Here is a 21953-nt window from a genome sequence, read left to right on the forward strand (position 1 = left end):
CACCTGACAGTAATGTTTTGCCAAGTGATAACAACGGATAAAAGATATTGCTTAATGTAGAGCAGGGGTAAAGGCTTCATTACAGTGCTTTGGTTTCATATTCTTAGGAGATTCATAATGGGAAGCTCTTGTGTTTAATGATTTATCAAAATCTCAAGGGATATTTCCTTAAGTAAATGCAGTGTGGCAAATACCTTCCAATGAGTAGCAGCATCATTGGAGACACCAATGTCACAAACATTAACTATGGGTAACATTAAAACTAAACCCAATACATCTTTACATCTTACTCAAGGTATCTGAATAAGGGGAGCAGTAGATAACTCTCTTTGAGCCATAAATTTGTACTTATAGAAAGGGGCACTACTGAATGTGTCTGAGTATGATGTTAGGACAAAGTAAACAATCATCACAAAACAACAAGTCTCAGGAGAGCTTTTTGCAACAACAGTGCATGTGTACACACTCACAACATAGGCAAGTAAGGGTGTGAATACTAAAGCACATTCTTCATCCCAAGTGGGATCCCTACACAGAGCGTTTCAATTCTCAAGAGCCACAGGCAGGATCAAGTACTCAGTGTTCAGTGTTTTTGAGCTCATGCTCAAAGTCCATCAAAGTCTGAACGTGCTTGAAAGTATCTCTTGGTATGAGCAGGAGGAATATATGTATATAAGGGATTATGGTATTGCTCTTATTAGATTTCTCTGTATGTGTTACTTAAGATAACAGACGTAATTTCTTAACAGTGCTATTATCACCTGAAAGACAAGTTTGTGAAGCTGAGTTGCCCAGAGATTAAAGCAAGACCTGTCTAATTAAATGGCTCCCCTATTTAAATGAGTTTCCAAGAGATTTTATGGCAATGTAGACCACTGGTGACTTAAGACCTAGATGTGTCTATATATAGCAATACATGTCTATAATATACTATGTATTCCTTAGATGCGTATTTTGCAGCTCATCTCATCTGAATGCTAAAATTAGGGCATTTGATGTTTAACTAGAATAGGTCAAATCTGATTTAAAGGATGCAACCTGAAGAAAGTCTGCTTAGTAGGAATGCAGATAGCACAGAAACTTTTCAAACAAGCACCTCATGCTGCTTTGGTCATGCAGCATGTCTGTATGCACTGTTCTACTTCTATGAAATACCCTCTCATCACAACACTTCCAGGTCATCCGCTGGGTGTGAAAAAATCTGGTGCATCACTATTCCTGCAAAACAACCTGGGAAGTACAAATCCCGTAACAAGCCCTCCATCTCTTTTTACTGTGACAAGCAGTCCCATTAGAAAGAATGACTCTCATCTGGAGCCCCTCATTTTGCCCCATTGTAAAACAGCACTACTCTACTAGCCTCTGTATTGCTGTATTTGTTGATCATTTACAGATTTTTAAGCATATGTAGTGCAAAGCAGAATATAGATTTTATATGGTCCACAACAAAGATGTTGCAGAGAAATCAAGGAACTGGAGGCATAAACTCTTCCAGGATACCAAACAAATCCTATTTTGATCACAAATTTTCCCAGTCCTTAATTCCAAAAGTCATTGAACGTTTTGAGGATTTGATTGGTATAGTACAGGAAAGCATCTGAAGATCATGTGAACAGCTGCAGTCAGTTTTCTGGCTTTACTAAAATCTGACAGCTCTTTATGGCATGGAGCATGGCACTCACCATGATGTATGATTCCATTTTCCAATAGTGCCTGTCCCAGGTTGACCCCTTCCTCTGGTTTACTTATCTCTCCAATCTCTGTAAGCCACGATACAAACTCACTACAAAGGGAAGCAGAACAGAAACAATTCACTTTTTCACTTGGAATATAAGCAGACACATGCCCCTGCAAGTCATCAGCCAGCCACAGGAGACTTTCTCCTTGAAGTGTGAAAATTGTTGCAAGTGATGCTATCTCTTCTAAGTGGCTCCATTTCCTACATTTCTTGAGGAAATGCTCTGCAGAAGATCCAGGTCTCCATGACTTTTCCCATTCCCCTTAGCTCACAATTAGCATGCACACAAAAGGAAAGAAGACCTGCCTGGATCTATAAATATGTTGTAAATCTTTGTTTTATTGAGCAATCCAGATATCTAAGAGTGAAGAGGAAAGCAAGATTAACTGATGACTTTAAAATCAAGAAGTTGAACAGTAAACAGCTGCTTCTACCCAAGTAATCCCTCCAAACAGTGTTCATGGTCTGACTTAATTACACGGGCTCACCTTTCTTCACTGGGTCTGATTTCTGCACACACATTCCCCCCTGCACACACACAGTGTTGTAATTGCATTGGCTTTAATTGAATCACAGTAGGACTTAAGACAGAAGATTCAACCTCCTGAATTCAAGTACAGAAGAGCAAGAGCACAGGTTGATTTCAGGCCATTTACTGGTTTTGGTACCTGGCAGACATATTAATGGTGCTCCTAACTTATGGACAAATAGTGCTAGGTCTGCCTGCTCAAGCAGCACAAAACAAAACCTCTCTCTGGCAAGAGGCAGAGCTGCACATATGGGTAGAATAAAAGCAAAAAAATAGATAGATATGTAGGATGTTACTCATTTAGAAACAGTAAGTACAGAGAAATGGACATTGCAAGCCTGAGAAATACACCACTGCCAAAGCCCTAGGGGGCTGAGCTGTTTGCCAGGTTAATTAGCGATGATACTTGAGATGTGTTAAACTCGGAGAAGGACAAAAGGAATATATGAAAGCAGAGCAACATATGGGAAATCTGAGTTCAGTAAACCACTTGGGTGCTTGCCAACGTGCAGGAGGGTTGCTGCTTATCAAAACCAGTATCCATGCCTCCACTTGTGGGCTCTAAATTAAGTATTTTTTGTCTCCTCATGTTTATCAGAGTTGACTTGTCCAAGCTTTAGGTAGCAGTTACATTTTGTCTTCAGAATAACAACAACAATTTCAGTATTAAAAACTTCAGTTTGCTGAGGGGCTACTCTCTAACTGCCAGAGTGCAGCAAAAGCAGCACAATCTATTCAACTATGCCAGGGGAATCCCATGGAAACCAGTAGAGTTTTGCAAAACTCCTAAAGCCAGAGCACTGTAGTGATGAGTCAGACTGTCTCCTAAGGAAAGAGCTTTCTCAATTTCCCACTGTTTCCGAACTGTTTCTAGAACTATTCAAAAGCTGAAACAGAGCAAAAACCATGGAGAGAGAAGAATCCACTGCACCCATTACTGAGGATACAAGGCACACTGTAGAGTCAGATGCTGAAGTTCAGTTCAATAAAAAGCCTTAAAAATAAATGCATGTGCTATTTCTGAAGACATTAGGGTGAGTTTGTACTCTTTGCCTGCAAACACATTTTGTCTCTTGAATTCTGAGATGCTATCTGCTATCCAAAGGCCAAGAGAAAAAAACATTTTTTGCAGTCTTAGTGTTGCTTACAGCTACATGCAGCAGAAAAATCACTCAGCACATCCCAGCACAGTAATTAGTGACTCCCTTAGACAGGAATGTCTGAAAAATGAATAGCTCACAGCCAATCTGCATTGTTCAGGGGAAGCCCCAGGAATGATACAAAACGTGAGTCATGGCTGGGTTGGAATAACTGAGTTGAACTCGGCAGAGTTGCAAAGGACTATATCAACAAGTGGCTACTGAAAAAATATATCAGCAGAGTTACTTTCTGTGGGGTAGGCTGGAACATTAGCAGAAATAATGCTTTTGTCAGAGACTAGGACACCTGGAGCTACCTCAGTTACACATTGGTAAAGTTAAGTACTCACTACTTCAAATGGTTGTCAAGCAAACTGAAGGCAACAAGCAGCACAGATTGCAGAGCATCTAAGAAAATAGATCTTTTAAAAGAAAAAGGAGTAGCAGGAAATCCCAGATAAGACTTGAGACCAAGCAAAATATCAGGAATGCACAACACATTCAAATATCAAGTACCGGAAGAACACAAGTTTCTGATCTGATGCTTCTTATTGTATAGAAAACAGGAGATGCTACATAATGCCTCCAAAACCAGAGCTTAAGGGTTTCAATTTGAATCCAGGAAGACAATTTGTGTGGGTGTGTGTGAATTAAAAAAATCAAGCAAATTAAAAAAAAAAAATTTGAATAGCTGAACTATTGCCAGCCTGCATTCCCAGTCTGCCTCCTGTCAGGCAGAAAGGCAGCACATCATTTCCACACTCCATACACAAGGAATGCTGCCTGCAAACCGCTGCTACAGAGTCCAGAGGGAAGTAAATGAATGAATCATCTGCCTCCAGAACTCTTTTTCTTCCCACAGCTGATCCTCTCAGTCATAAACAGCTGAGGAGGAAAAGTCTTTTCAGGTCAGCTGATTTTTCTCCCTGTGTGCCATGCAGGACATATCCCTACAACAGGCCCACTGACTACAATATCTAACCTCTGATCTGCTTCATCCATGGGGTCTCTCTCATACTGCCTTATACATGGTCATTCTTAAGAACTAGTTGGTAAAATCTAGCCTGAAGCGACAGAGGGTTATTTTTCCCTTCCCCAGCCAATAATAGTCTATAGGTTTAGCAAATGTATGAGGTCTCCTGATGCACATTTCACTTGTGCCTGTTACATTGACAAACAGGAAACTTCTAAATTCAGTCTGAGACTTGACCAATTCTGCTGGATTTAAACATCACCTGGTAAGCATTTGCCTGTATACAGGAGGACACAGGTTAGGCCACCAACAGCTCTGAGCTTGTGGGAATTGAAGTATTTTTTCTTACTCTTTTTGCCGATTTGAAACAGCTGTTACTGTACAACAGAAAGAGTTGTCACTGTACTGTATAGCATAAACCAGAAATCAATGATTAATTTTAATAAATCACAACTGTAATGGGGGTTACAGCCTTTTAAATTAAGCTGCATCAAAGCATATCTGATCTGACCTCACTATGCCATCCCTAGAAAATCCAGAGTCCATTTTTCAATTGGTATGAAAAGGCGTTTTCAATTCAAATGCCACTTACTTGCCAAGAAAGCACTTGGGAACTGTGCTTAATTTTCTCCTCCTGTCTTTGATAAGGTTCACTTTCTTGCTCATCATCATTTGGTACAGCTTCTCGCCTTTCTCTGCAATCATGACATACGCATCCCTCTCCATTCCCAGTTTCAAACCTGGAACAGCAAGCAGAAATTCCTTCATATCCTTAACATCAGATGCGTGCTCAAAGTCAAGAGCTGAGGCCAAACACAAAAAATAGTAGAAACATAACAATTAACTGACTTACTTTCCAAGTAAGAGGAAAACAGAATCATTTATTTATCTGAGTACAAAACTGTCATTGGTGAGTTTAGCACCACCCAGAAGCTTACAGCTTTTCCATTTTAAAAAGTGGCTTTAAACTTCTAGTTGCATCACACCACACAAAGAACAATGGTTTACAGAACGTGGAGAAGTTCCAAAGTATGATAAAATATATACCTTCTGAAACTGGTTTCCTGCTGCAATTTCACTTTTGACCCTTAAATAACTGCTGGCATAAAATTTGTTCAAGGCAGCAAAATGCTTGACAGAGCAGATGACTTTCTGAGTGTCCTATTACTTGAAGCCAAAATACAGAACTGCTGAAATCAAATTCACTTCCTTAAATAAATCAAAACTAGACAGCAACATTATTTTCTCATCCTTTCTTAATTAGCTTATTTACTAATAGCCCTTCCTTGGCCAAAAATTGCAGCTGGACAATTATATTATCCAGGCAATGAAAGCAATAATGAACGATTTGAGGAATGATTGATAATTGGATATATAGAAAAAAATCACCTTCACTTGGTATGAATTTCCACATAGCTCATGGTAACCTGAAAACTGCGACAGTCAGGAGGCTGATCTCTGAAAACAACAAGTGTCTACACTACAGCTGTCATTGCAACTGGTGCTTCCTGGTGCTCTTCCCTTTAGATCTGCAATTGCCTCAGGACTGCAGATAGCAAGAGCTGTTTTGCTGCTGTAGATATTTGGTCTCTTCTAGCCTGAACAAATTGCATTGTGTGCTAGCTATGTTATTCTAGAGCATGAAAATCCAGGCAACTCTGGAGCCCCCAACACCCACAGATAATAGACATCTCTAATGTCAGCTTGATAGCAGGCAGCCTAAACTGGTCCTGCACTTCTGTGCCTAATTTTTACAGACATTGATATTAGGTGGTATTTAAGTAATTAGTGTAAGGTTAAAAAATGAAAGCTGTAAATTCTTTGGAAAGAGCAGTTCACCCAACTGGGCATAAATCCTGTTGCTTCACAGCAAGATACCAAAATTAAGTCTTCTGTGTCACCAATAGAACAAGGAGACACAGTCTCAAGTTGTGCTGGGGAAAGTATAGACTGGATGTTAGGAGGAAGTTCTTCACAGAGAGAGTGATTGGCATTGGAATGGGCTGCCCAGGGAGGTGGTGGAGGCACCGTCCCTGGAGGTCTTCAAGAAAAGACTCGATGAGGCACTTAGTGCCATGGTCTAGTTGACTGGATAGGGCTGGGTGCTAGGTTGGACTGGGTGATCTTCGAGGTCTCTTCCAACCTGGTTAATTCTATGATTCTATGATCAGAGCTACTTTCTATCATTTTGAAAATGCTTAATGCATTCGCTTTAGAAGCTTGAAAGGCAGGTTCCAGAAATTAGACTAGTTTAACATTTGGTCTTTTAAATAGAGATTTCTTTCCTGTCTCCAATACCTGGCTAAAGGTTTTGGGTCTGCAAATCCCCTGGCTTACTGGTGTCATTCCTCCATCCTCTTCTTCCCCCACTACTGTGACCCAATTCAATGTGAATGCTGGTATGTGCAGCTGTGGCTAATTTGCAATGTGAACTTGTGACAGAAAGCAGCCTGTATAACAGTGCACACGTTTCCTGCTGCTCTTACATCACCCAACTCCCCAGGCTCTGATGTAAAGGGCAGAATGGAATGCACACTTTACCCAACTCATCCTTCGGAGTCTCACCAAGCTGTCTAATCCAAACGCTGCTATCTCTGTGACTTTGCAAGTACTTAGATCCAAAGGAGACTTTCCAGTAAGGCCTCCAATGTCTGCCAGAATATCTACGCTTATCCTAAGTGGCTGTCATCAGCTGCCACATCATAAAGCTATGTAACGAGAAGCATCAGAAAAAAAAAAACTCACTCCTACTAGGCAGTGCTACATAGAAAACTTTAAGAAACTTTCTTTTAAGAAACGGCTCTTTTCCCTTCCTAATGTCAAGCTCTGTTTATATAGGGTCTGTTTTGCTAGCCCTGTCTTTCTGCTACTCATTGAATCTTCTCTCTCACACATTTCACTTGATGCACAGGAAATTCCACTGGTGACCTCACAAAGTAAAAACTCCTTATGAAATGGAGACTCACTCAATCTTTTAGAGATATAATATAGCACTTTGAGTGCAAAAAGAGTCAAGAAGCATATTTCATTTCAAAAAATATTTCATGTGGAAGATCAGGATCCTTACAGTAGAGTGGGATGCAGAGCTGGCCAATGAGCAAAAATCAAAACTGAGTCTCTTTGCTGCCTTCAGACAGTGCTTCTGAATTTACACCATGTCCATTCCACATTTGGAAGGAAGTATCTCTGCTATTACCAAAAGGTGTATTGGGGATTATACATGATAGGGTATGTTAGATATGGTCTATATCCTATTGTAACAAACAACACTGCAACATGCACTGTGTTTACAGAAACTAAGGTTTGGATTTCAAAGGTTATTAAAGGATTTAGAGTCTCTGCTGTCATTGAACTTGGGTGCCAGATCTGTAACTTTCTTAAAAATATCTTTTAAAGTATTATTGTTTAGCAAATAAAAGTTCTAAAAACATAAACTTAAACAGGGGCTCAGACTGACTTCTTTAAACTACAGAAACTATATCTAATGATTTTGTCTCTGCAGACAGACAGAAGCACATCTAAAAGTCAGGCACAACATTTCTAAGTGTCATTTGCTCTGGCCATGAGCTATTGTTGCTCCCACTAAACAGGAATAGGGAAGCTGGTAAGATAGTTCCTACACTTAAAGAAACTTGGAATTTTTATCAGCCTCTCTGATTTGTGGCTTTGTTGAGCTTGCTCCCACTGGATAACACTGTGTCAAGATAAGCTTAGTTTTTGTTTCATTCTGCAAGAAATCATTAAAGTGACAAGCACCTGCATACATGTGTCACTGTTCTCAGTCTAAGCATAGTATTTCCAGAGTTTTTCCCTCCTTGAGCTGTTCTGTTTATTTCAAGATCAGGAAAGCTGAGTTCGTGAGAATGAGTCTGTGTCACTGCCTCTGAAAAACAGCTGCAAGCTGTTTACCGACAAGAAAATTTTTGCTAACTTACAAATAAAAGACCAAAAAATGAAATTAAATGTAATTATTTCCAACAGTGATTCAGTGCAAAGAAACTGGCTCTGGTCAGTCAGTTATTTGATAAATATACTGACACAAATTCATTAAATCACTAAGGTACATATTCACAAATACTTGCTTTTCTTTATCATTAAGGGTAGATTTTAACTCTGCCCTTCTCTGATGTATATACATTTCACCAACATACATAGGCTGATTTGGTGCATTAGAAAACACATTATCCACTTACTTTCTCTCTGCTCCCTCTCCTTGATTATAGCATCCAGCCATTTTTGCTTGTCCTCTGCAGTCTTAGCCATACAGACAAACCATTTGTTTTTGGCTGTGTTGTGTATCTTCCAGCCATTTGTCACAGTGTAACCATTGCTGTGGTAATCTGCTGTAAAAATCCAAAGCACAAAGCACACAGTGAACAGAGGACCTGCTACTTTAATCAAATCTGCTGAGGGACACCTTAATTAAAACTTTCTTCTCTGAAGAGCTTGATTTTTTTGGAGTGCTCCTCATGCATCAGTCTTATTATCTATGTAACTGGTTGTTACCACTCTGAAAGTACAAACATTATAAACTTCAAAATGATTGAACGTTTCAGACCGATGAGAGGCACTTTATAATTTCATCTCAAAACAAGTAAAACATTTTCAATACAACAACAGTGGAAAAGTCTGTGATATTTATCCAGCTTATTGTTTTGAACTTTTCTGGGCATATGCTAAATTCTTGCACTGTAAGGACATAAGAATTGTTAACTGTTCAAAGGACATTATATTAATTCCTGACTCATTACATTATAGGAACAGTGGCTCACACAGTCTTCTTGTCTGTGTCAGAACACAAAAACTGTAACAACTGCCATTCCCATATTCTGTTCACAGCCACATTCCATGATACTGATTTGATGCTAAGACAAATATTTGGTAGCATTTTAAATGAGAAGATGATCCACAAGTTCTGTTATTATAGCTGTAATGGCTTAAGAAAAGAAAGGATGGAAAAAAGACAAAGTATCTTTTAGTAAATTAACTTGTATTAGGAAAAAAAATAGACAAACTTCTAGGTACACAAACTCTTCACAAGGTCACTTCAGAATGAAGGACCCGTGCCTGAAAATATGTCCAGTCTTTCAATTATGTAATTTAGTCTAATAGTGATGGCACCAGAAGCTATACAGCTTACTTCAGATTCATTAAAAAGGAAATGGTCAAGTAGTTGGGTTCCAACTTCCAACACAAGATCTGGACTTGCTGTGTGGTTAAAAAGGCTGCCTTTGGTCTCTTACCTGTTCCATCTTCCACATTCTCCACCTCCATGACTTCTGTATTTATTCGGCCCCTGAAGATATAAAGGGACCCATTGATGGACTTGGTCCGTTTAGAGGGTTTTTTCCCAGTAACTCTGTAATGAGGATTTAGACTGTTAGCAACACGACAGCAAGGAGTGCAGCTTACACAGGAGTGTAACATATGCATGCAGAACTCAATCTGAGATAGGACTGCTAAAAAAGGATTCCAGCATAGTGCTTTGTGACATTTGACCACATCTCGGGTGGTCAGTACTCAGTAAGCTCCCCAATACAAGCCTACAGCAGCATCAGTACTGTGATAAAGAGCTTGGCTTGCAAGGTTATGTGAAGACCAGGCTGCCTTCATGCTTTGCACTCTCGATGATTGATTGCAATGCCAGCACATCTGAACTTTGGTAAGAAGACTATCGTATCACCTGACCTAATGTTACATTTGCCTTCATTGCTTGCCTACAGGTTAGACACATTTGTGATGTGTACACAAGTTTGAAGTAGGACACGAAACAGAAAGCCTAGTGTCAATGGTCTGTCATTTGTGTTAAATGCCACTGCATATGGAACTTGTGAAGTGCTGCTGTGGCTATTTTGCAAAGTCTGCATCCTTATCTATAAGCTTTACAGAGTTGATGGTTTAGTGTCTTTTAAAAAATTCAGGAAAGCATTTTTCATTGCTAGTTACGTTCTGACTTTTATGTGCAGAATAGGTTTAAAACTATCCGGCTGACACCTGCTGAGCTTTAATATTTAAGCACAACTCTGCTATGTGAACCAAAACACAACCGGTCAAATGATCGTCATTTGAGATGGCAGGTCTCCAAACTCTGCACAGTGAAGGGACTGCTGTGGCAACTTGCCAGGAGTTTGTAAGAGTCAAAGAATATTGCACTGAAAAACAGCTGGGGAGAAAATTTCTGTCAAAGTGAAATATCAATGACAAACTGAGGTGAAAGGAGAATCACCAAGTTTTTCTGAACAACTTCTCCAACTGACTTCAGTGACAAATGTACATTTAGGGGTAGCCATATATTTACATCCGATGAGACTGACAGGGACTGAGTTCCTGGAGCTATTAGATCATTTCCTAAGCACGACTGGCAGCTTTAGTGAAACCCTTTAAATACTCAGCCCATTTCCCCACATGAAACATCATTCCTGACATCAGGATTCAATTTAAACAGCAGTCTATAATCCTGCTTAAAACACCAAACAATACTCAGCCCTGAAAATCTATGTCATCAGTTTGTCAGACTTCCCTATGCTCCAGCAAAAGATGAGATTGTGGTCTTGGATCTAAAAGCACAGATCTAATTCTCATTCTAAACACATCTGAAATTGGTCTCAACAACACTGCTTCTAATTCATGCTATTGTGAAAAGCTACGATGCCACAAATTCAAATGGCTGCACTGCTGACTACTTATCAAAGACTGAGCCCTGAATTCTGACTGCGCTTTTCAATCAAGAAAAACTCCAGTGATTTCTACGAGATATGCACAGCATAAGTGGGATGAGAACCAAGTCATTCAACTTCAAATCAGGAACAGACACCATCAGTTTTTTGGTGTTTCTTTTCAAAACTTGTCTCTCGCTAGCATGTCAGTTGTTTGTCAAGCAGCTGGCCAAATGATCGCACCAGCACAACTGGAGAGACATCAATTTCCATTCTGAACTCATAAATAGAAGCTAGACAGGAGAGATACCCAAAATTAGAGTCACTCAGCAATTCCTAAATATATCTTCTATATTAGGCAATTCCCAGATGGCATAATAAAATATTCTATTTTTTAATGGAAATCAGACTCTGGATGCTTCATCAGTTCAAGCTACACTACTAGACAAAGATAAACAATCTCAATCCTTTGGGAAAATCAAAGTGTTATAGCAGCCTCCTCCACAACCAAGGCAAACTACAGAGTAGCTCTGAGATATCTCCTGCACCAAAACAGAGAGCTGCTTAAAAAGTGGCAGAACATTTTGTTTTCTAAATCTTAGTATTCTGGGAAAAATGCCTGGACAGCACAGGAGGGGCTAGGGTAACCTGAACTACAAACACAGCTGCAAAATCAGTTTCTAAGAGCTGTGAAGTAAAAGATTAGGTACTGAATTTGAACTCTGTGTCATGTAGAAGTTGGGATTTTAACAAATCTGGTAAAGTGTCAACATGGAACGTCTCATCTTGCTTGCTTCAGTCAGAATGCTTCACTCAATCTTACATATTTTTTAGTATTACCTGAATTCTGTATTTTTTATGCTTAAATATTTAGATGGTATTCCCATGATCTCTAGAATAGATTTCACCTCACAATCTGTATTTAGGCTGTATTGCTTCTGCAATGCCCCCACAAAAAGCCTGAACATAATTGATTTTTTCCCCCAAACTTCACGGTTCCAAAATTCCCACTGAAGAAAAAGCTGGTCAATAAATCCAAATTTCGAGGTAAGACATTCTCTTCAGAGAAAACATTCTGAGTTTTGATAATTTCTAACTGAGTTGGCCATTCTACTTGACCATCATCAGTAAAGAAGCGTAACTTGAAGAAAGGTTACAAAGAAGGAAGGAGAATGTGGAGTGTAAAAAACACGCAAGGTACGAGGTGACTAGAGCTGTGAAGGTGAAAAGCTTGAGAACTGCAATGTGATTGCTGCAGAAGCAAATCTCACTCCACACTGCCAATGCTATTTTAATAAGCAGTAGGTGTTAATAATGCTTAAGTTTTATAAGGTGGAATGATGCAAAAATTGATACTGGGTTAAGAAAGGAAGTAACACATAGACCAGATGAACAGTAACTTGACAATCTTTACTTCTTCTGCACTACTCTGCCTGCATCTAATGTTTGCTTCATCTTCCACTTTTGCCTCTCTTGGCTTTATATAGTTTTTCACGTCATCCTCTTCTGCTTGGACTAACCTCACAATGAAAGTTGGCAAGGTCTCCTTCTTCACTCCTGGAGATCCATCTACTCTGGGAAGCTCTCCAGGCATAAGAATTCACTGGTTTTACTGCACTGTATTCACTTCTGTCTTTAGACTGCACACTTCTCAGGGTGGGAATCCATTACTGTCTGGCACATTTATCTTATGTAGTGACTTCCTTCCCATCCAGTCTAAATTATAGCAGTAAAGGAACAGAGTAAAGTCACACCTGTGACTCACCCCTACAGAGGCATTTGGAATGCAGTGAGGGATAAGCAATTGATCAAGCTTTCTACTTAGAAAGCTTCTGAATGGTCCCATTCTAAAACTTTAATGACAGAGGGCCTCACCTGGATTTCCTCTTGCAGTAGACCAGTAGATTATCAAACAGAAAGAACATTCTCTCCTGGATGTTTCCTGCTGAGATTTTTAACAAAGTCCCTTGGAGCAAGAGCTGGGTGCAGATATCTGTCAGATTTGACCCCTGAAACATAGAAAAGATATATTATTTTTAACTTGTTTGTGCAAAGGATTTTTGCTAAAACACTATTATTTTATCTGCATGTCATTAAACTGAATTAACCATCACACTCAAGTGCTCAATTTCATAATGAATCCAAACACCACATATTTTCTCTGGTTTATAATTTTTTTTTTGAGTCCTCATACACTACAATAAATCTGCCCTATTAAACTCCAAGAGACTTTCTCCTGAAGAAGTATTTCATTCTCAAACCAGCTGTATTGTAAGGCTTTCAAGACCATTAATCTTCCTTCATACCCTGAGCTATCATTGCAAATCTCTCAAGTGAGGGCTTTAGGAATGCTCCTAAAAGAATAGCAGCATTTCCCAAAGACTGTAGCTCTGATACTGACATACATCACTCTTAATCACCTCTCTGCAAAATCACCTCAGATGTGAGGTTTCTTCAGCTCTTTCCCTGGAAGTGTACACAGGTGCTTGTGTTTCTGAGTTTTAATAAACATTTAATTATAAACCTTAGCCATGAAAACCATGAAGTTGGGTCCGGGACACCACCTGCTGATGAATGTGAGCCACTGTATGCACCTGAGTTTGGTGCCAGAACACTTGGACCTATGAGGATGTCCAGAAGCTGAAAACCACAGCAGATCACTCCAAAACATTTGCTCCATGCACTGTTAGTCAGATTATTCATAGGAAAAGCAACCATGTTGTTAAGATCATACATAAACGGGGCCCTTTAGAGGCAAAATAGTTGGGCACAAATGAACAACTACAGGACTGTCTCAGGTTGTTCTCAAGACAGGCAAACTCCAAGTGTCCCACATTCTGAAAGAGAGCAATTGAGAATCTGCTTCTTCACTGTTCCATTGACCAAACGACACAGTATGGCTATACCTTAGGCACTAGGCTTGCATTTTTTAAGAATCATTTTGAAGATTCAAAAGCATCCTATCAATAAGGGCCCCTTCTCAGGAAAACACTCTTGAGGCCTTGGAAACATTTGCCACCCAGTTTTGGATCACTTATTAGTTTCTGCATTTCTTTTTGAGTTGTGAGGAAGAACAGCTTAGAGTAATGGTAACTTTCTTCCACAGTCAACACTTAGATAAAGAAGCAAATGAGATATGAGCCATTGCCTTGAATCTTTCTGGCAAAGAGAACAGACTGGATTGCAAAGCATCCATTGTCAACATAGCTGCTTATTTTCAAGGGCCCATTAACCCTATATTCACAAATAATAGGCAACCTTCATAAAACTCAGTTTACCCTACTAAAAGAAACTGAGGACCTGTCTGTACACAGACATGGAATCCAGCTCCATCTAGAAAGTCACCCCAAAAAGATCTCTTTGAACAACTTTAGACATTGCCTAAGTGCGAAGGAAGGTGTAGACTGCTGCCATCAAGCTGTTGAGGGGAAATCACTGAAATCAGCCTTTTTAAATGCAGTGCAGTCACTCTCAAGGTGTGAATGCAACTTGGATTACATCATTCTCTAAATTGAACCTTGCCAGCTGTGCTGTCCATGTCTGGCTTTTACTTAACAAGGAGGCAGCTATTTTTTTAAAGACTGCCAACTATGCAACATCAATTTGAGTTCCACATAAGTGCTACTATGCATTCTGCATAGAATGATGCAGGAACTAGCTAAATGCAACAGTTCCATCTGCTGTCCTGAGATGTTTTGATTTTCTTAATCACTCTATAGAAAGAGCTAACACTTGTCCAGAAATCAGCACTTGTTATTTTGAAAATGACCTGTTGATCATTACAGTCTCCAAGAAAAAACAATTCTACCTCAGAATTATGAGCCTAAAGGCCTACTTGCACATACACGAATAGGAACAGAACCCAACTGGTGATGTGGTGTGAAAACATGCTCCTCATGTGGCTTGCTTTTGGAGACATCAAAGCTTCAGAGCACCTCAACATTAAGTGCTTCATTTACCCAAAGAAGACAGAAAAAGCAACAGGCACAGTATCATCAGCAGTTAATCGAAGCCTGATTTTCACTGACAGGAATCACTGAGTAAAATTATCTGTCCTATTTTGTGCAGGAAGTAAAGCAAATGATTGCAATGGTTGCTTCTTGCCCTAAAAATCTAAGAATCTCTAACTTTCCATCAGACCCACCATGATGGTATCTTAACACTGCTGATGCATTTCCTGTTTGCTGTTGACCCAGCTACTTCCTATTCATACTGACTGGAAAATCTTTTAAACCAAAAGAAATAGTAATAGTAAAAAAGATTTATTTGGTATTTTCAGAGACAACACCAAATTTCTCATTTCTCTATGAGCAGCCAAGCTGCAGGAGAGGGGGGCATGACCAATAAAACAATGCCAATGAAAAAAGAAAACTTCACAGATGGCAGAATTGAAAATTAGAGCAGGCTGATCTGCCTAAGCACTAACACATACCTTACAACTCATGCTGTTCTCTGATGGGGCTTTTGCTTCCTTATGCATTTCAGTGTGGGAGAATTTGGGGATATGCAGCAATTATTCCATTAAAAAAAAAAAAAAACACAGGGATTCATGAGGAGGAGCTCTCTCCCCACAGAAAAAAATCAAGATATACTTAACAAAACCAGCATATTAACTTGCTCTTCACTAAGCAAAGTACTGCATGCAGAAGTTGGTCTTCTCACGCATCTTCTAGTTTTCTTTCCCCTTTTCTGAAGTTAATCTGTTTCCCAGAAGGATTAACCAGAATCAAATTGGCCTGCCTGAGACTAATCCATAACATACATCTTACAAGGATTCTGTGCATTCCAAAAGAATGAATCTGAGCAGAGTTCACTTTGATGAACAGAACTCTGATTAAGCTGCAGGCTTCCAGCAGCTTCCTAGGTTTGGCCTACTTTAAATTGTCCCCTCGTTATAATCTGTCTCAGAAAGAGACCAACAAGATGAGGAGGCTTTGAGCAAACTGATCTACTGGAAGGTGTCCTTGCTCCTGGTAGGGGGCTTGGAACCAGACAACCTTTAAGATCCCTTCCAACCCAAACCATTGTATCATTCTATGATGCCAACACATGACTGTATGTCACTGTGTGACAGTGACAGGATACTGAACTGAGGAAATTGCTCTATAAAACAACTATCTCTCTTAGTGAAGTTACAGATGACTCTCAAGAGCAAGAGACTGCAGAAACAAAATTATGTTACATTGTTCTTTGTGTTGGTATTATTGAGGGTGGCACTGATGGCAGTGGATGAAGATCAGACCAGAGATGGTCCATTGGGACAGTTGTAAGGAAGTGAAAAGTCATAAAAAGCAGTGAAACTGCTGGTCTGATTGAATAGAAACATCAGACAAGGTGGAGTCTGTCAAAGTGAATAAATTAACACCAAACTTCATGTGGGCTGCTTCCACACCCCCCAGATTCAGGCTACATCCCTTGTAATCATAAAATACTTAGTCCTAACTAAATTGATCTTCATGGGCTATAGAACAGTGTTCAGAGTCCATACCCACAGTAACAGAAAAGGGAAATCTTCTGTTTCATAGGAGAGATTTCCATCAGATAAACTAAAAATAGGCATACATTTGCCTTACAGACCTCCTACAGCCAACTCTGTGGATTATAGTACCACATTGTTTAACTCAAATTTATTTAATTCAGTAATTGCAGTTTTCCACAGGCTGAAATTAGGATCCCTTCTCATTAGGAACAAACTGTGAAACACACACAAAAGCACTAAAACCAATTATTCAAAGACAGTACTTTATTCTGAAGTCACCATTTCTAAGATCCCTAGCACGGCAAAGACAGAAAACTATGTTTCAAGCTTCTTTACATGTAGAGAAGAAAAACTGTTAATCAGGAGCTGTCATGATGAGCAGTGGCCTGTACTCATTCCATACAAATCTAGTTTTCTTCCTTTTTATATGTCATCAGAATAATTCAGAAACCTTCCACAGCTCACTGGGAAGGAAAACCACTTCCTCATCTCTGAAATTTTGAGCAGAGTGATTTAGGTGACTTTGTTATAAAACAGTACACAAATCTGAAAGGGTTTTCAGCTCCACAGTGTTGCTGTAGCTAAGTTAAAACCCCAAAAGAAGTAAGCAGTGAATTTGGATATCACTTCATTTATGGTATCGCAAACACTTATGCTTTAGGCTCCAGAGCTCAAATTATGTCTCTTGCCTAGATGACCCACAAGTTGCATTGAACCTGAAATGGTTTTAACTGCTTCTAGAAGTCTTGCTTCACAGAACACTCTATGACTTTGTTTGCTGAGCTTGCTATCCAAAAATTACACAGCTGGATATCTGGGTTGCTCTCATGTTTTTAGCTGGATGCCAAGAACATCCTTCAGGGAAAAAATGAGCAAGGTTTAAAACATACAGGAAAGATAAAAAACAACCCAAAAGAGAGTCATGGAGAGCACCCAGGAGTCTGGACATGAGGAAGTTTACATGACCTCTAACAAAATGTCCTTAGCTAAGAAATCCTCATCTGGCAAGGATCAGCACTGATATTTTAAATGTCACTCCACTAAACGCCAACGCCATCTCTCTGTGAGACCATTTAACACTACTGACTCCCTATGGTGCATCTCCAGAGGCTTCCAGTTCCACTGATTCAAAGGGCTAAAGTCATCACGAGATGACAAGATGCCAACCCTCTGCACACCATCTTGGCTTCTCAGTACTTCGACTGAGTGGCTGTTTCTCTAGCCTTCCTCTTCCCCCAAGCTTTGCACACTCGTTTTCTCCATTGCTTATTTTTCTACTTTCCATAGGAAATGCTTCTACCTACAGAGATCCACCTACTGATAAACACATCACAAGAAACACATCCATGAGTAACTTAACTGGAGCAAACCAAAAATGTACCAGTAGCTCTCAAATCTAAAGCTTGATAATCTAACCTTTATCATCTTTCATACAGGAAGTCTGTATGAAGCTAAGTGAGTTAACTTCTAAAGCTCCCAGGAAAGCTAAAGGCTTGTAGGAATGGAAAGAGAAACTTGTCATTTAGATCAGTCTTGATTTAATCTTCTAGATCTACTTGTTTGTTAAATCAGATCAGCTCATCTAAGATTTTGAGCCATTCTTAGCTCTCCCATCTTTCTTAAATAATCCACTTGTTCAGCTACAATTTAGCAGCAGCCTGCACACCCAAAATAAACACTAAATTCTAAACTCGGAGTGATTCCACCCACACCTTCAACAGCATTCACACATCACATAAATCCCTGTACACAGTATGAGTCACTGAACTTCAGCCCATTAAACTGTGTAGCAACAAACTCCTTCCAGGGAGCTTGCTAGTCCTACTTCATACCTCCCATCCTTCAATGTGGGACTGCAACTGTTCGAGTGCTTCCAATTTCTCCATCTGTCTCTTGGTCTCGTTGATATTGGTGCAGACAGTCTTCATTGCCTGCAATGCGTTCTGGACAGCTGGGTGATCAGGATGCTTAGATGGAGTCCTCTTAGCTAATTCCTTTAATATAGAGAAGAAAACATACAGTGTAACTTGAGAAGTGGCCCATGGAGAGGCACAAGCATTAGTGTTTAGTCCCATAAGAAAATGCCAGAACCACTGCAAAATTAAAGAGAAGTTGTGAGTATGTTACCATAGATGCTGTTCTCTGCTCTTCATCTGTGCAGGGCTCCCATTTTATTTGAATGCTGCTAAATGAACAAAGCAATTGCTCATGCTAAACATGCCAAATTAAGAGATTTTGAGGCAAATGCTTTGCTGTGCTGCATGAGATTGTCTCTATTGTGAGCCACAATCAAACAAATATGACAGTTACATAAAAACCACACTGTCCACTTCAAAGGCGCATGAAGAATCATAGAATGTCATGGGCTGGAAGGGACCTTGAAAGCTCATCTGGTCCATCCCCCCTGCCAGAGCACATCACACTGGAACACATCCAGATGGTTCCTGAATATGTCCAGAGAGGGAGACTCCACAACCTCCCTGAGCAGCCTGTTCCAGTGCTCTGTCACACTCACAGGGAAAAAAATCTTCTTCAGGTTCACATGGAATCTCCTGTGCCTCAACTTCCACTCACTGCCCCTTGTCCTGTCACTGGGCATCACCAAGCAGAGGCTGGCTCCATCCTCCTGGTGCTCACCCCTTACATATTTATAAACAGTCATGAGGTCACCCCTTGGTCTCCTCCTCTACAAGCTAAAAAGCCTCAGCTCCCTCAGGCTCTCCTGAGGGGGATGCTCAACTTCCTGAATCATTTTTCACAGTATCACCAAGGTTGGAAGAGACCTCACAGATCATCAAGTCCAACCTGTTACCACAGAGCTCAAGGCCAGACCATGGCACCAAGTGCCACATCCAATCTTGCCTTGAACAGCTCCAGGGACGGTGACTCCACCACCTCCCCGGGCAGCCCATTCCAGTGACCAATGACTCTCTCAGTGAAGAACTTTCTCCTCACCTCGAGCCTAAATTTCCCCTGGCGCAGCCTGAGGCTGTGTCCTCTCGTTCTGGTGCTGGCCACCTGAGAGAAGAGAGCAACCTCCTCCTGGCCACAACCACCCCTCAGGTAGTTGTAGACTACTATTTTTGTGGGTCTGCACTAAGAACTGTTGACCTAGCCCTGACCTAGCTGCTATACCAGTCCCAGTGGCATGCAATCTTGTATTTAGCAATGCTGGATCAGGCCCTTTGCTGCCGATAACGGCTTTCAGAGCTGCTAGGCCTACAGCAGGCCTTAACCGTAAGCACTGGAGCTCTGGACTGGGGCTTCCCATAAAGTGTAGCCTTACAGGAATAGTGCCACCCATGGAACTGATGGAAGTGATCAGGTGTGGATGAATCCCAAGCCATGCAAAGCTGCAGGACCCAGGTGGTTTGGCTCCATAACCAGAGGAGAAATGCAAGCAAAGCACCAATCGGTTTGCCCAAGAGTGGCGCAGCCCTCAGGAGAGCCCTCCTTCCACTGACCCAAGGGGGACTCCAGAGACACTTCTCTCCTAACCCCGATACCTCAAGTGTATGGAATATCTGTATGAGGAGCTGGCAGGGGGCTGCAGAGGCCTCCAAAGAGATATGGAGCTGCCCTCAGCTGGTTCCAACCAGTTCCAGGCAGTTCCACCACAGGCCTGCAGCAGGATCTGGCTGGGGGTACCTCTGTGGAAGCACAAAAGCAGCGTGGCAGGAAGGCAAAACGTGAGGGCAAGCAGCCCTGTGAGGCAGACCTGCACCACAGCCTGTGAAAAAGGCAGGAAAGAGGCAGTGTCCCTGCAGAGATCAGGCCGAAGCAGGCATCTCCCTGCAGGCCATGGAGAGGGTCACGACAATGCAGATGTTGATACTGTGGCCCATGGAGGGCCTCATGCTGCTACAGGTGGCTATTCCCTGAAGGAACTGTGGCACAGATGCCATGCAGGAGCAGGCTCTCCTGACAGGAACTGCAGCCCATTATCGGGCCCACAAAGGACCAGATTTATCCTGGAGAAGAGCACTCCTTGAAGAGCTCATGCTGGAGCAAATCAAAGCATGAGGATGAAGGGGCAGCAAAGAGAAGAGCTACACTGCAACCCACATTCTCCACACCTCCTGCACTGCCCAGGGCTGGGGGTAAAGTAGAGGATTTGGGAATGCAGGAGTGAAGCCGAGCATGGAAAAAAGAATGGAGGCTGGGGAGAGATGTTTTTGTTTCTCACTGCCAAATGCATTTTAATTGCCAATAAACGGATTCCGTTTTGCCTACGATGGCAATTATTAAGGACTCTCTCTCTGTCTTTATCCAAATCCACAAGCATTTTTTCATCTTATTTTCTCCTCAGTCCTGCCAAAGAGTAAGAGAGTGCCTGGGTAGGCAGTCGGCAGGGACCAAGGTCATCCCACCACATGCCATTAAGGGCCCGCAGCTCTGTGCATGTAGTCTGTGTGTGCAGAGATCACAGGGAAGGTCAGGGCTCATAGCTGTATCTTGGGTTTATGTATCAGGAAATATAATAACCATTTGATGCAGAAAGAAATTAAATTACAGAAGAGTAGATAACTTGTCCAACAGCAAGTTACTTGCAGAACCAAGACATTCTGGCACTCAGTTCACTGTTTCAGCCTCCAAACTGGCACACAACAAGCAGTGATAGCTCCCCAAATGGCAACATGTGAGAGAAAGCAGAAAGAGTTCAGCTGAGACTCTTCCTCAGATGATGTTCTGACTGTAGAGGTTAATACAGAGATGAACATGTGTGCTCTGAAGAGTTTCCAAGAGACTCCATTTGAATCAACACACAACAGCCCAGTTAAATGCTGCCCACTGAAAAACAGCAGTGGGAAAACTTGGGACCTTACAACATTAACCAGTTTGGCAAGAGGGGTAACCACTGTCAACTCAAAATTAACCATTTTTAGACCACTGGTACTTTACAGTCAGCCACAATTGGATAAAAATACATTAAAGAAACCTTAACTAAGGCTGGAAATTTAATCTTGATACATAATATGGTGCTTAAGACCCACATTTTCAGATTGCCTGGAGTATTTAACTTTCTCACCACATTTTTTCTGCCTCACCACATTATTCAGCTGTTACAAAGACTTGTGTCTAAACAGCAAGCTGCTACTGAATTGCATGATTTTGCATGAGACACAAGAACAAGACTGAGTATAGACAAAGAGCCTGCACAGCACTGTGGTCTGAACATAGCTAAATTGCTTCAATCCATATTTTCCACAGCTAAGGGCAAAGACAGCCTGTTACAGTTGTTGTTCACCCAAGATAAGTAATTACAACCCCAAAAACCCTCTTATGGGCTACAACCAGGCTGAATTTGTGGTCTGATTTGTCTTTTGCTTCAGCACGTTAACCTCAGCAACAGTGTCTTCACCACACAAAATTTTGCCTTATTAGCATTAGGTTCCAGATCTTTGTGCCTGGCACTGATATACTTTGGTTTAAGGTACG

General features: G+C 40.9%; 1 protein-coding gene across 2 annotated transcripts in view; it reads right to left on the reverse strand.

Annotated features, from left to right (window-relative positions):
• The window catches only part of PREX1 (phosphatidylinositol-3,4,5-trisphosphate dependent Rac exchange factor 1), a 157492-nt gene that overhangs the window by 50385 nt on the left and 85154 nt on the right, over positions 1 to 21953 (reverse strand). The window contains exons 6-11 of one of the 2 annotated variants that reach the window (XM_064167903.1): positions 18347 to 18508; positions 12911 to 13044; positions 9623 to 9738; positions 8573 to 8719; positions 4972 to 5119; positions 1683 to 1783 (exon numbers count right to left, since the gene is read on the reverse strand). In XM_064167903.1, the coding sequence (XP_064023973.1) occupies positions 1683 to 1783; positions 4972 to 5119; positions 8573 to 8719; positions 9623 to 9738; positions 12911 to 13044; positions 18347 to 18508 (808 nt within the window). Of the gene's footprint in view, positions 1 to 1682; positions 1784 to 4971; positions 5120 to 8572; positions 8723 to 9622; positions 9739 to 12910; positions 13045 to 18346; positions 18509 to 21953 lie in introns of both variants that reach the window. The other variant, XM_064167902.1, reaches the window with a different exon arrangement.

The sequence above is a fragment of the Pogoniulus pusillus genome, chromosome 29 (genome assembly GCF_015220805.1).
Source record: "Pogoniulus pusillus isolate bPogPus1 chromosome 29, bPogPus1.pri, whole genome shotgun sequence".
Taxonomy (NCBI): domain Eukaryota; kingdom Metazoa; phylum Chordata; class Aves; order Piciformes; family Lybiidae; genus Pogoniulus; species Pogoniulus pusillus.